Raw genomic sequence first — 14,875 nt, forward strand, 5'->3', positions numbered from 1 at the left:
TTCTAGAAGGAGGAGGTCCGTGGGAATGGCTGGCCTGAGGCCATGTTTAGTGAAGTTCCCTCTATGTGCTCTACCTTAGGGTGGGGGGGCTGCCCAAAGTAAGTAGTACCTCTACTCCTACCTGGCACCCAGTTACATCAGCAATAGAGCCCCTGGCCTCTCGGGACCATGCATAAAAAATACTGCTGTTCACAGGGTACGGGGCAGACAGGTGCTAAGGGGTCACCTTTCACTGGTCTGAATCCACAGGCAGGCCACTCCTAAACCTCAGTTTCCCCACTATCAGTCCCTACCACAGAGGATTGAAGGAAGTGCAGCCACCGCTGGGTACCAGCTCTTGGGTGGCTTCCTCTGGTACAGAACTCCGAGGCTGTTACCCCCAGGGGTCACCTGCAGGCCAGGCCGAGATCCTGGTGCTGCTTCAGCCTGCTGTGGCCTGGAAGGGTCTCTGGCTGCTGAGACCCAAGATCCCGACTTGGCTAAAGGAGGGCAGGGGGCAGGCTGTGGTATCTAAGGTCTCTTCCAGCCCTGATCCTGGGTTCCAGTCCCCGCACTGTCCTCAGTGCTGCCTGACAGATCTTATACCTCAGGTAGGTAGATGTCCTAAACCCTGTCAGGTGCATGTACCTTAGCATGGCACCGTACCCTGCTGGGTAAAAATGGCTTGGGCACAGGAGCCAAAGGATGGATTACAAAACAAAGATTACGATAATGTCAAGTTTAATCTGCCAAATATACAAGTTGAATTTGTGGAGCGTGTTTTGCCTGGGTGCTGCACAGTAAACAGAGGTTTCTTGAAATGATCAATGGGTAGGGTTAAAAATGGGCACTGGCCCTGGCCAGGTGGATAGGAGCTGGGTGGGAAGGGCAGACAAGCCATGACCCTTAAGGACCCAGGGGCACAAGCTCCCAGATGACAGCCCCTCTTTGAATGAGCACCCAGGCAACACAGTCCGGGCTGGTTGTAGCAAACCCATCAGCAGCTGCCTCCTGGCACAACCACCCCATTCCATGCTATCTACCAGACAAAGGAAAGCTCTTCATACCCCATCTCCCAGGCACCCCCCAGCAAGGGCTCTGAATTCTAAAAACAGCGAAAACATTCAAATGGTTACATATGAAATGCTGTCCTGCATCTTTCTGTCCCAAAGATAGCAGCTTGCCCCTCCCTCAGCCCCCCCATCTCCCCAGACAATTGCTGTGCCAAGATGAAGAAGAGGCCCCAGGCCGTGGGGGACTCCTGGCCGTGAGGGGCTGTTGCAGTGGCGCCAGGGCACAGGGTAGGTGAGACGCAGCAGAGGTCCTGGCAGTGTGGCCCAGGTCCCCGGCATCTCGCATTTACTTATTCAGGGAGAGTGACTGCATTCTTTTTCCTGACAATGTGGCATCATCTTTTGCTGAGGAGTGGGAGGAGAAGGGCAGGGGTTAGAACAAAGCAACCCCCACTCCCAACACATGCACCAGAACCCTAGACCTTTAGGTCTGAAAGGCCACAGAAAACATTCTGAGCAACAAAGAAGGGATCCAGGAAGGACCGAGGCGCAGGAGACGATTTCTGCTGCAGCTATGACCCCAGGCCCCAGACATTCCCAACATGTTTCAGTGGCCAGGAGCACCTTATGCAATGCTGTCCCTCGACAAAACCCCACCAACACATACTCCAGGGGGCAAATGGAAAATTCTCACCCCATCTCCCAGAACCCTGTAATTCCTTTTTTTTTTTTTTTTTTTGAGATGGAATCTGGCACTGTCGCTTGGGCTGGAGTGTAGTGGTGTGATCTTGGCAGCGCGATCTCAGCTCACTGCAACCTCCACTTCCCGGTTCAAATGATTCTCCTGCCTCAGCCTCCCGAGTAGCTGGGATTAGAGGCTACTACAATGAGGACCACAATGAGAAACAGGCACATGCTACCATGCCCAGCTAATTTTTTTATTTTTAGTAGAGACGGGGTTTCACCATGTTGGCCATTCGCCTGCCTTGGCCTCCCAAAGTGCTGGGATTACAGGTATGAGCCACCAAGCCTGGCCTAGAACCCTGTAATTCTAACCTCCATCCATGGGTTCTTAAGTCTAATATCTAAACATTCTGGCCAAGCATGATAGCTCATGTCTGTAATCCCAGCACTTTGGAAGGCTGAGACGAGCAGATCACCTGAGGTCAAGAGCTGGAGACCTGCTTGACCAACATGGGGAAACCCCGTCTCTACTAAAAATACAAAATTAGCCAGCAATGGTGGTACACACCTGTAGCCCCAGATACTGGGGAGACTGAGGCAGGAGAATCGCTTGAACCCCAGAGGCAGAGGTTGCAGTGAACCGACATCATGCCACTGCACTCCAGCCTGGGCATTAAGAGCAAGACTCCATCTAAAAAAAAAAAAAAAAAATCTAAACATTCCCAACAGTTACATGTGAAGTCCTTTCCTGCTGGGGGTTTGTGAAGCAGGGTTGAATGGGAAGTCACTGGATCCAGATCACTGGATTTCTGGTGCAGGTGACAATGTCCCTGAGCAATTGCTCTCCCCTTTCCAGGCCCACTTCCTCATCGTCTGGGGAGGCAGGACAGATGGGCATATTGGGGTTCTCACAGACCCCTGGGAAATGGAAGGTTGCAAGTCAAATGCTCCTATAAACTGGACCAACAACTCCCATAGCCACCCTGGCCTAGAGGAACCTCCACCACCTCTGGCCTGCCTGGAGGGAGGGCACAGGAAGAGGGATGCCTAGGCTAGATGTCATGCTGGTCTGCACTGCTGTGTATCCAGCTCGCCCTCCCAAGCCCTGCAGATGGAGAGCAGTGACCTCAGGCAGCACTCCCAGGTTCCCAAGGCACCAGACACTTTGGTGGGACCTGTGAGTCTCAGGCAAGGTCTGTACTAGGGGCATGGTTTCCTGTGACCTCCCGCTGTTGGGAGTAGTAACTATCTACCTACTGTGGATGGTGCTCTGCTGAGACTGCAACCCACATCTTACTCTGCTGCTGGACTCTCCCGGTTCCCCGGGAAGTGGCGGGCACACAGAGGGTGGGCCTCTCCTGAATGACCTCCTAGGCAGCAGTCACTCTCACTTCATCATCACCTCGCGGACAGGGAACGAGTTCAGGGCTTGGTAGCTGGCCCAGAACCAGAGTTGGGGAATGTCCCTGCATGCACAGCCTGGCCCTTACCTTTCCTTTCCTCCTCCTTCTTCCTGGCAGCTTCTTCCCGCTGTTTCCGGATGATGGCCAGCCGGGCCAGGTCTGCCTTGGCTTGCTCTGTCTTCCCGGCCAAGTGCATTTTCATGTAACGCTCTTTTGCCTTCTGCTTCTCAATCTCTTCTCTGTGTGGATAAAATGGTGTCAGAGGGATGTCTTTCCCACTTTTTGCCAAAATGGACGGGAGACAGAATAAAGGCCAAGAATTCGGCCTAGGGCCAAGGTGGACAGGGTGCTCTGGCTGTGAGTCCTTCGCTCCATGAACCCCCTGCTTGATAGATGTTCACCCAGAAAGTGAGCAGGAGGAAAAGGCCCTGGGAGGAAACATCTGTGACCTCCAGAAAGCCTCAGCAGAAGAGAGGATAATGTCCGATTACAGCAGGGAGGGGAGGATGCCTGAGGGATTCATGATAAGGCTCTGGTGGCCACAGAAAAAAGGGGGAGTGTGTTCCAGAGAAGATGACCAGGAGGATTAAAGCACTGGGGCCCACATCCTACAAGGAATGAAGGGCCGGACGCAGTAATCCCAGCACTCTGGGAAGCTAAAACAGGAGGATCACTTGAGGCTAGAACTTTGAGACCTGCCTGGGCAATATAGCAAGACTCTATCTGTACAAAAGAGAAAATTTAAAAATTAGTTGGGTGTGGTGGCACATATCTGTAGTCCCAGCTACTTGGGAGGCTGAGGCACGAGGATTGCTTGAGCCCAGGGTTTCAAGGCTGCAGTGAGCTCTGACTGCACCACTGTACTCCAGCTTGGGTGACAGTGAAATCCTCTCTCTAAAAAATACAAATAAAAAAGAAAAGGAATGAAGAAGTGGAGGAATCAGCCACAGGGCATAGGATGAGGACCACAGTGAGAAACAGACACTCCCAGGCTCAGTTCAACACCACATGGCCCATTCTTACAGCAGCTCAGATGTGCACAGTGCTGTCCCACAAGGGGGCAGCACCTATCAGTAGGGGTGTGGGAGTAATCGCTGGACTCCCATGGGACAGAGGTGTCAGTAATAAACCCCCTAGCTAAGAGTTAGTGGTGAGGGTCAACAAGACATTCGCTACAGAGATGAGGAGATAACACCTGATGACCTGCAGATCCCAGCCCAAAGGCTCTGCAGGGCCCTTCAGTTTAAGCAAAGTGCTAGGCAGGGGACCTCTGCAACCGCAAAGGGCAGAGGGAGCAACAGGAGCCCTTTTACTGGAAACCAGAAAGGGCACAGCCTTCTTTTTTTTTTTGAGACCGAGTCTCACTCTGTTACCCAGGCTGGAGTGCAATGGCTTGATGTCGGCTCACTGCAACCTCTGCCTCCCAGGTTCAAGCAATTCTCCTGCCTCAGCCTCCTGAGTAGCTGGGATTACAGGCACGTGCCATTGCGTCCAGCTAATTTTTGTTTTTTGTTTGTTTGTTTTAATTTTTGTATTTTTAGTAGAGATGGGGTTTCAACATTTTGGCCAGGCTGGTCTTGAACTCCTGACCTTGTGATCCACCCGCCTCAGCCTCCCAAAGTGCTGGGATTACAGGCGTGAGCCACCGTGCCCGGCTGGGCACAGCCTTCTTGAAGACTGCACAGCTGCCAAGTGGCAGAATACCCAGGTTGCTGGGTTTCTGAAGTCAACGCAGAGAGGGAACTACTGAAGGGGAACAGAAGGGTCCTTAGCAGCTGCAGTCACACCCAAGCTCACGGCCATCCCCTTGAGGGTTTCATAGACACACCCCTCAGCCATCATCCTAAATGTCCAGTCAAGAGAGAAACCAGCAGGCTTCCACATCTTGTAAGGCTCTTGAGGTCACCTGGTCACCGCCAAAAGTCAGGGCACCAGTCAAGGACTGATCCTGTGCCAGGCACTTCAGTATTTGCTCTTGATCCTCATACAACTCTTGAGGAAGGTATTTGCAGCTTCATTTTCACAAGGGACTTGTAGAGACGCAGGGCAGCCAGCTGAGCCAGGCATAATCTCCCTGTGCTGGGCTGGACTGCCTCTGGCCGGCACAGGCTCACAGCCCCCTTCCAGTCCCCATGGCCATGATACTACGAATGGATGCAGGTCAGGAATGGTCAGATCAGTGGGGTAAGGGAGGTCTCCTTGGGGTGTGGTGCTCTGGAGAGGGCAATGGAGGGCAACCCTCTGTATCCTGGGCCATTGGCTCAAGTGCAATGCTCAGGTCTGAGCCTGTGGTCCTAAACCCTGGTATCCTGTACCAATTGGTGAAAACAAATTCTGTGTGGATTTTTAAAGGCTACTGGAGGGCCTTTGGGGAATGAGACAGAAATAAACATAGCTACAGCCCCCAGCCAACTGGGGACCTCCACATCCCACAGGCCAACTGCTAGCCTGTGTTCCCTGGGTCACCAGGCTCAGCCGGTGATGTTACCGTTCTCTCCTCGAAAGCTCCTTTGGCCCATCCAGATCCAGTTGTGTGACCTTTTTGGTTGTCTGTGCCACTCGGTTGGGGTTCTCGATGTCAATGAGCCCTTCAACGCCTTTGCGCTTTTGCTAGAACAGGGCGAGAAGCTGGTTGTTGGAATTCAGGTTCTGTGGAGCCCCTGAGGGCCACTCCCACCATCTCTCAACAGCCCAGCTGGATGGGGACAAACTCCTGCTCCACCCCTAGTCCACACAGTGCTCAGCCCAAGTCTCACAGTGGGGACAGCTCTCCGGAGCATCTGTACCAGCCTGGGAAGAGCCCACAGAATGGTTGCTCAGGGTCCAATAATTTGCCCAAGGTCAACCAGAAAGTAGGTGGTAGATGAGAGGTGCACCCTACATCAGCTCGCAAGCACTCACACAGCACTACTCTCCCACTTCGAGCTCAGCTTCCAAAAGCAGTTTTCCATGGAATCCCATGCCTGATTCTTCCTGCAAGAAGTGCTGGGCTGGAATCCTCATGCAGGGTGAGCCAAGTATGTGTTGTCACAACCAATTCCAATTCCCACCCACCTCAGCTGATGGACTGGACGTGTAACTCGAGAATGAGCCACTGAATCAGACTCTAAAGGTTTGGGGAACTGGCCCAAGAACCTGGAACCTGCACCTTCCACCTCCCCTGGGGAACTTCCAGAAGCAACAAGTGTGTTCTCAATGCAGCAGGTTTGGTCAAAGTTTCAGCCCTTGTCAATTCCATCAATTCTCCTTAAGGGAGTAGGGAGACAGCTCCACTCCACAAAGCTCCCTCCAAACACCTACACCCAAACCAGCTGCAGTTACTCTTCCACTCGGATGCCTGGCACTGCAAACTTAACACGTCTAAGAACTCGAGATTCATCCTTACCTAATCCGACCCTCGCTGCAATCCTAAGCATATCCTTGATTCCTCCTTCCTTCAGCAACCCCCAAATATGGCTTAAATCTGTCCACTCTTCTCCACTGCCATTGTCGCCACCCTAGGGCAAACCATGATTTCAGACCTGAACACTACTCTTACTCTATAAACACCCTATCATTCACTCTCCACAGAGAAGCCAAAATAACCTTTTAAAAGCATATCTGGGCCAGGCGCAATGGCTCACACCTGTAATCCCAGCACTCTGGGAAGCTGAGGCAGGCAGATCATGAGGTCAAGAGATCGAGACCATGCTGGTCAACATGGTGAAACTCGTCTCTACTATAAAAATATGCAAATTAGCTGGGCATGGTGGCGTGTGCCTGTAGTCCCAGCTACTTGGGAGGCTGAGGCAGGAGAATTGCTTGAATCCGCGAGGCAAAAGTTGCAGTGAGCCGAGATTGCACCACTGCACTCCAGCCTGGAGCCTGGTGACAGAAGTAGACTCTGTCTCAAAAAAAAAAAAAAAAAAAAAAAAAAAAAAAAAACCCACAAATAAATAAAGGCCAGGCATGGTGGCTCACACTTGTAATCCCAGCATTTTGGAGGCCAAGGCGGGCAGATCACAAGGTCAGGAGATTGAGACCATCCTGGCCAACATGGTGAAACCCCGTTTCTACTAATAATACAAAAATTAGCTGGGCGTGGTGACAGGCACCTGTAATCCTAGCTACTAGGGAGGCTGAGGCAGGAGAATCACTTGAACCCAGCAGGCAGAGGTTGCAGTGAGCCAAGATCATGCCACTGCACTCCAGCCTGGTGATACAGCAAGACTCCATCTCAAAAATAAGATAAAATAAAACCGTATCTGGTCATACCTCTCTCTCACTTCAAGGCCTTCCCGAGATGCCACTATCAACCATAAAGAAACCCCACACCAGGCATGGTGGCTCATCCTGCAATCTCAACACCTCGGGGGGCTGAAGTGGGAGGATTACTTGAGCCCAGGAGTTTGAGACCAGCCTGGGCAATATAATGAGACCCCCATCTCTCAAAAAATTTTTAAATTAGCTGAGTGTGGTGGCATGTGCCTTTGGTCTCAGCTACCTGGGAGGCTGAGGCTGCGGTGAGCCATGAGTGCTTCACTGCCATTCCAGCCTGGGTGACAGAGTAAGACCTTGTCTCAAAAAAAAAAGGAAAGAAACCCCAACACCTTCAACAGCTACACAGCAGGTGCCCTTGCCAATCTCTCCTCCTGCATCTGGTCTACTCCACTTCTTATCCACTAAGTCACAGCTACACTGGCCCCTTTCTGGTCCTTGAACATGCCAAGCTTATTCCCACCCCAGGATCTTTGTACTTGCTAATCTGTTTCTCAACTGCTCTGCACACCAATTTTCACATAGTTGGCTGTGCTTTGTTTTTCAGATCTCAGTGTATACGTCGCCTCATCACCGCAACACTTTCCCAAGTCCCCTCAATCACAGTCTGTTTTGTTAGTAACACTTCTCATCACTTGAAACAGTACTGTCTGGCCAGGCATGGTAGTTCATGCCTGTAATCCCAGCATTTGGGAGGCCAAGGAGGGTAAATCACGAGGTCAGGAGTTCAAGACCAGCCCTGCCAACATGGTTAAACCTCATCTCTACTAAAAATACAAAGGCTGGGCGCAGTGGCTCATGCCTGTAATCCCAGCACTTTGGGAGGCTGAGGCGGGCAGATCACGAGGTCAAGAGATCGAGACCATCCTGTCCAACATGGTGAAACCCTGTCTCTACTAAAAATATAAAAATTAGCCGGGTGTGGTAGCACGCGCCTGTGGTCCCAGCTACTCAGGAGGCTAGGCGGAAGAATCGCTTGAACCCAGGAGGCAGAGGTTGCAGTGAGCCAAGATTGTGCCACTGAACTCCAGCCTGGCGACAGAGCAAGACGCCACCTCAAAAAAAAAAAAAAAAAAAAAATACAAAAATAAGCCAGGCGTGGTAACACATGCTTGTAATCCCAGCTACTTGGGAGGCTGAGGCAGGAGAATCGCTGAAACCTGGGAGGCAGAAGTTGCAGTGAGCTGAGCTTGAGATAACAATACTATACTCCAGCCTGGGTGACAGAGCAAGACTCCGTCTCAAAAAGAAAAAAAAAAAAGAAACAGTACTGTCTATTTACTTCTTTATTGTCTGTATCTTCCCGTTGGAGTCTAAACCCTCAAGAGCAAGGACGTCATCTGCATCTACTGTTGGGACTGGTACTAAACGGTCACTCAATCAATATTTGTTTGTTGAATAAATAAGACCAGTCCCCCAAAAGACTCAGTACCTGATAGTCATCTTCTTCATCCTCACTATCATCTGAATCTAGAGATTTCTTCTCCTTTTTGGGGTCACCTGTAGCCCCATCTCCACCTTCTTTTTGCTCCTCTTCTTCCTGTTTCAGAAATGGACAACCTGCAGAATCAAAAATGCAAAACAAATCCCCAAAACTGTGACCCCCATCACCCCCAGGCTGTGGACCTTGAGAAATCAAGCCTCTGGAAGGCTGGAACCAAGGATGACAAGGGTCCTACTGTGACCCTAGCCCCCAGGGAGTGGGACGTGGACAAGACACAGGCAGCCTATGCACTCAGCACCACAGCTTGGAGGCCATTCCCATAGTCCAGCAAGCCCCTCACACAGCCACAGAGGGCCCTGCCCGCCTTCCTAACCCAGCCACATAAGCAGCCAGGGTGAGAAGCTTATCTCCTGGGGTCAGGAGGGCTCGGCCACCATGCTGAAAACCATCATGCTGGGATTCCCAGAGTCCTCCCCACTCTCTACTCCCACTCCATGGCAGGCCAGCCGCCCTGACCCACCCATGCATGTGACACCCTGTACCAGCTTCCCAGAACACCACCTCAGAAAGCCGCTTCCCACCACCTTTTCTGCCTTCCCACCAACAAAATCCCTTACAGAAACCTCATGTCCTTCACCTCTTGGCACTTGCCCACACATTCTCCAGGTCCTGCTCAGCTGCCAGCTCCTCCAGGGACCCCTCCCAGAGACCCCAGCTAGATGTGGCCTTTCCATTCTTGAGGCTCCTGGGGCATGTCACAGCTGTGCATCTATCTGGCTCTGACTGCTCCCTTAGGGCCCTTGAGCCAGGCATTGATCTAATGATGTGGTAGGGATCAAGATGCCGATAATGAGGGGAACGTATTCTATTTCTTAACAGTGGCCTGGACAATGTACTGTGGGAGCAGAGGAGAGGGAACTACTCAATCAGCTCTGGCTGGAGGTGAGGCACGAGTCACAGAGGAGGGGAGGCTAAACAATGTCTCCAGGGATGGAGAGCACGCTGTTGCTGCCTTGGGTGTGGGAAGGCAGGGCACAAGCTGTGTGCAGTCTGGCAAATCGTCCTGTGTGGCTGCAGCAGACAAGCAGGGGTGCTGGAAGCTCAAGCTGTGGATGGACAGGGCCTGCGGGAGGGAGAGCCTCCAGAAAGCAGGTGCACAAGACCAAGAACAGAGCCCCAGTAAGTTGGCTGCTGCAGAGTGACCACGGTTCTTTCTAACCTATCCACTCAGAGGATACACACGATCCGACTGTCAATGGTTGTTCTGAGACTCATACCTGGGACTCACTGCCCTCCCAACGCCCACGTGCTAGTCTATCCCTGAGAATGAGTAGTCCTTGCCTGGCCTCTCTGCGAGCCTAAGAGGCAGAGCACCACCCCGGGCCACTGGTGTGGCCTGGACAGGCATGTACTCACCCTGGCCTTCTGCTTCTCAGCCTGCAGCTGTGCATCGATCTCCTCAGGGCTCGTATACTGCCTCGCCCGGCCTTTATGGCCTCCCTTTCTCCCTGCAGAGACCAGCAGTTTAGAAGATGAGGGGAAGGTAGCTGCCTTGACTGCTCTGACCCCCAGAGGGCTGTGTCCTGCTTGAAATGCTCTTATCAGAGGCCTCAGAGACCTCATCTACCCCTCACTCGGCACCACCCAAACCCGACACCTCCTCCACCCTCACGTGTTCAGAGGCACACAGGAAGCAACTCATGACCATATGATGCATCACCGAACTGTGTACTAAATGAAGGCTGCTGCACAGAAGACTGGGGGGGAGGACATAGTGGACGGTACACGGCAGTGACTAGCTACATCCCCTAGTCCCTTAGAATCTAAACACAGCGGACTCGGATGCAACCACAGAAACAGGTACCACTTACACCCCTGCTGTCATTATAAGGGCTTTTTATGCAATGTTATGTGACAGCCAGGGGCACATTTGATCCTCAGAACAAACCTATGGTACAGGAGTGATTGCTGGTCCCATTTCATAGACCAGGAGACTTAGACCAAAGCAGAGTGCTGACCTCCACAACATTTAGAGTCCAACTCCCAGGTTCTACCCTTACTGGCTTGGTGACTATGGGCAGGTATTTAACCTCTCAGTCTCAGTTTCATCTCATCTGTGTCCCTACCTCACAGGGTTGTCACAAAGATAATTAGTCAATATACAGAAAGTGGCTGGAATAGTGCCTGGTATTGAATAAGTACTACAAAAATGTTCACTAATGGCTGGGCACAGTGACTCACGCCTGTAATCCCAGCACTTTGGGAGGCTGAGATCAGGCAGATCACTTGAGGTCAGGAGTTCAAGACCAGCCTGATCAACACAGTGAAACCCCATCTCTACTAAAAATACAAAAATTAGCTGGGCATGGTGGCACATGCCTGGAATCCCAGCTACTGGGGAGGCTGAGACAGGAGAACTGCTTGAATCCAGGAGGCAGAGGTTGCAGTGAGCCAAGATGACACCACTATACTCCAGCCTGGACCATTGAGTGAGACTCTGTCTCAAAACAATACAAAAAAAAACCCTGATTTCCAAAGTCTGTTTCTGTAAGCAGAGAATCTACAATCATCCAGACTTACTTTTCCTTCTAATCTAGTATTTGGTGGTGGGGGGGTGGAACCCACCACTGAGCACATAAGCAATTTACTGCAGCTATCAGAAATACACGAAAATACTTTGTGTTCATCTTAGTAGTATGGCAAAACGAATACTTAAGGGGAAAAAAAATACCCATAGGCAAAAACTTTATGCTTAGACTAAAAAATGACTGACAAAGTACAGTTGAAAACAAACCTAACTACATAGTCTAAAAAGTAAAAATGTGACTAGCAATTAAAGTATCAGTTTTATAGTCTGACCCTCTTCAGACGGGACACTAGACTGACCCTTGCTAAAGCCATCAGCCAGTTTTAGAGCAGGGTGGCACTCCCCTCTGCTGGTACCCAAGTATCCAGAGATGGCTATGGCCCCACCTCCACACGGTATCTCTCCGGGAAGGTGAGGCCCACCTGATTTCCAGAGTCTGTCTCTGTGAACAGAGAGTCTGTAATCAGTCAGAGTTGATTTGCACTCCAGAGGCAGTAGCAGAGATACTGGCCTCCTCTGATTTCTTACAGCAGCTGCAGAGCCGTAATTGGGCTGCTACAGACCACAACACCCATTTTTAATGACTACCTAGGTTCCCAGGGGTGTCTAAGTCTATACTTATTAAAGTCCATTGCGAGAGAGCAAGTGTGCCATGAAAAAATCCAATACCTTTTCTTGCTCTCTTAATACATCAGGCAACAGTAACAACTCAAAGTTGGTTGCCATAGGCTCTCCTCTTATATACTTGGCTTATGGGACCCTGACCTTAGCTTGGTCCACAATAACTTTTTTTTTTTTTTTTTTTTTTGAGACGGAGTTTCGCTCTTGTTGCCCAGGCTGGAGTGCAATGGCACGATCTCGGCTCACCACAACCTCCGCCTCCTGGGTTCAGGCAATTCTCCTGCATCAGCCTCCTGAGTAGCTGGGATTACAGGCACCCGCCACCATGCCCAGCTAATTTTTAGTATTTTTAGTAGAGACGGGGTTTCACCATGTTGACCAGGATGGTCTCGATCTCTTGACCTCGTGATCCACCCGCCTCAGCCTCCCAAAGTGCTGGGATTACAGGCTTGAGCCACCGCGCCCGGCCCACAGTAACTTTTATAATAGGCTCTTCAAGACTTGAAAAAATGCTTTGTAGTTAACCTGATGGAAATCAGAGTTAGTCACTTGCTCTTGGGTTTGATACTTTTAACACCTTCATGTTTTTCTGTGGTTTTCAAATTAACCCAAGAACACATAAACCTTTTCTGCCCAAAAAAACTTTTCACAAGCCCAAAGACCATTTAACTATGAATTCATACATAAGGTTTTCTTTTCTTCCTTTTTCTTTTTTTTTTTAGACGGAGTTTCGCTCTTGTTACCCAGGCTGGAGTGCAATGGCGCGATCTCGGCTCACCGCAACCTCCGCCTCCTGGGTTCAGGCAATTCTCCTGCCTCAGCCTCCTGAGTAGCTGGGATTACAGGCACGCACCACCATGCCCAGCTAATTTTTTGTATTTTTAGTAGAGACGGGGTTTCACCATGTTGACCAGGTTGGTCTCGATTTCTCGACCTCGTGATCCACCCGCCTCGGCCTCCCAAAGTGCTGGGATTACAGGCTTGAGCCACCGCGCCCGGCCTTCTTTTTTCTTTTTTTTTTTTTTTTTAAGACGGAGTCTCTCCCCCTTTGCCCAGGCTGGAGTGCAGTGGTGCGATCTTGGTTCACTGCAACCTCTGCCTCCCGGGTTCAAGCAATTCTCCTGCCTCAGTGCCCTGAGTAGCTGGGCCTACAGGTGCCCGCCACAATGACAGGCTAATTTTCGTATTTTTCAATAGAGACAGGATTTCACCGTGTTAGCCAGGATGGTCTTGATATCCTGACCTCATGATCTGCCTGCATCGGCCTCCCAAAGTGCTAGGATTACAGGCGTGAGCCACCACGCCAGGCCCATATTGAGGCTTTTCTAATTGTAACCTCCAACCTTTGCCCAAAGTAGCCCTTAAGTAAAATTTTGGAAAGAGGATGGCTCATTCAGCAACCTCCTTTTACAGATGAAGGGATCTGGGGAACAATAGCAGAGAGGTTTTTCCGGCCACAGAACAAATCAGTAGAGAGCTAGGTTTAAACACATTTTGTTCTGTAATGCCCAATTATCTCTGGAGTCAGGAAGCTATTTAAGTTTGAAAACGTTCCAGGCAGATGTTTCTGTGGGCCGAGTGCATTAACCAACATAACACAAGAGCTACCAATACAAACATATTTGTTCTGTGCCAGGAGGTACCCAGGCACTGTGAGCGCTATCATTTTACCACCCCATCCCCAATTCACCAAGCTGAGGATTAGGCCGGTGTTTCAGATGAGGAAGAGGTTAACTTGCTCAGGGCCACAGAATTACAGTGATATAACTGGCATTAAAATTGGGGATTATCGATTTTAAAGGGGGAAAGAGGATAGAGGACCGGCTACAATGGACTGGGCAGTCATGGACCTTCCTAGAAGGCCAAGAGCTAGCAAAGCCTTAAAAATAGGAATAGTTAATGCTTACTGGGCACTTTAACGACTGCCTGGCACTGTACTGCGCTGTCCACTTGGATCACGTAGTTGAAGCCTCCCAACAGGACTATGAGGTAGGTACAATCCCCCATTGGCAAATGAGAAAATGGAGACGTGAAGCGACTAGCTCAAACGAACACACCGAGCCGCTACCGAACAGGAGAGTCGAAGCCAGGTCTGCAAGGCTCATGGCATCGCCTTAAGTATCCGTAGGCAGGCCTGGCTGAACCGAAGCCAAAAAGGACCCACGTTTTACGCGAGAGGCAGGCAGGCCCGGTACAAGCGCGGGACGCGGTGACTCAGTCCCCAGCCAGGCTAAAAGTGGGATAAATTCCAGAACCCCTAGGCCCGGAGAAGCGCATCCTGGATCCGGCTTTTCACGCCGGCGAGGACCCAGAGCTTCCGAAACTCCTCAGATCACTAAAGGAGTGCCTCTTGGCCACCACAGTCCTCAGTTTCCCCATCAGGACAATTGGGCGTCGAGGCCCAGCCCTGACTCTCAGCCGGTGCGGACAACCTCCCTCTGTGCCGTTCTAGAGACGCCCATGGGCTGAGGGGATAGCGGGAGCCGGACCTACACCGGCCCTCTAGGCCTGCGGGCGACGCGTGCCCGCCCCTCACCTCCTTTAGGCATCGCGACTCCGGCGGCGGCGGCGGCGGCGCCTCGAACTGACACAGGAACCGGAAATACCTTGGGCTCGACTTCTTCCGCCCGGCCCAGTCCCCGCCGCGGCCGCCGCCGCTGTCGCCGCAAGGACCCGGACCTCAGGGAGGCCTCTGCACAGAGCCGGACTGTCTCGCGCCCCGCCTTAGTCCAGACTCGCCCGCGCGCTGCGGGGCAACAGCACCGCCAGTCTCTCCGTTCGGGAAGACGTGTGGCCCTGCTGGCCACCCACCGGAAGTGAGGGTGACTAGCACCAGAAGCTCTGGAATGCTTTACAGGCATTAGTGAGGGCATCTAAGATGACGCAA

The 14,875-nt window shown here is 51.5% G+C and overlaps 1 protein-coding gene across 2 annotated transcripts; it reads right to left on the reverse strand.

The window, feature by feature from the left end:
• Positions 1-703: 703 nt before the first annotated feature.
• On the reverse strand, positions 704-14,787 carry PDAP1 (PDGFA associated protein 1). 2 transcript variants are annotated; one of them, XM_003934231.4, is made up of 6 exons: positions 14,525-14,632; positions 10,197-10,288; positions 8,769-8,876; positions 5,568-5,689; positions 3,167-3,318; positions 704-1,397 (listed from the first exon to the last, which is right to left on the reverse strand). In XM_003934231.4, exons 1-6 carry the CDS (start codon positions 14,535-14,537, stop codon positions 1,339-1,341), a joined length of 546 nt encoding a protein of 181 aa, XP_003934280.3. In that variant the 5' UTR covers positions 14,538-14,632; the 3' UTR covers positions 704-1,338. The 2 variants fall into 2 exon arrangements, with proteins under 2 accessions (XP_003934280.3, XP_074246544.1); XM_074390443.1 differs by lacking the exon at positions 704-1,397 and adding an exon at positions 1,404-2,367 and having other exon boundaries at positions 14,525-14,787.
• Positions 14,788-14,875: the final 88 nt, after the last annotated feature.

The sequence above is a fragment of the Saimiri boliviensis genome, chromosome 20 (genome assembly GCF_048565385.1).
Source record: "Saimiri boliviensis isolate mSaiBol1 chromosome 20, mSaiBol1.pri, whole genome shotgun sequence".
Taxonomy (NCBI): domain Eukaryota; kingdom Metazoa; phylum Chordata; class Mammalia; order Primates; family Cebidae; genus Saimiri; species Saimiri boliviensis.

Excerpts from the sequence above, each read along its gene's own strand:
- PDAP1 (XM_074390443.1), bottom strand. Across the intron at positions 8,877-10,196 it reads CTGAGAAGCAGAAGGCCAGG|GAAGAAGAGGAGCAAAAAGA; the intron begins GTGAGTACATGC and ends TTTCTGAAACAG. Across the intron at positions 2,368-3,166 it reads GAAGGAGGAGGAAAGGAAAG|ATGGAGTCTTGCTCTTAATG; the intron begins GTAAGGGCCAGG and ends TTTTTTTTTTAG.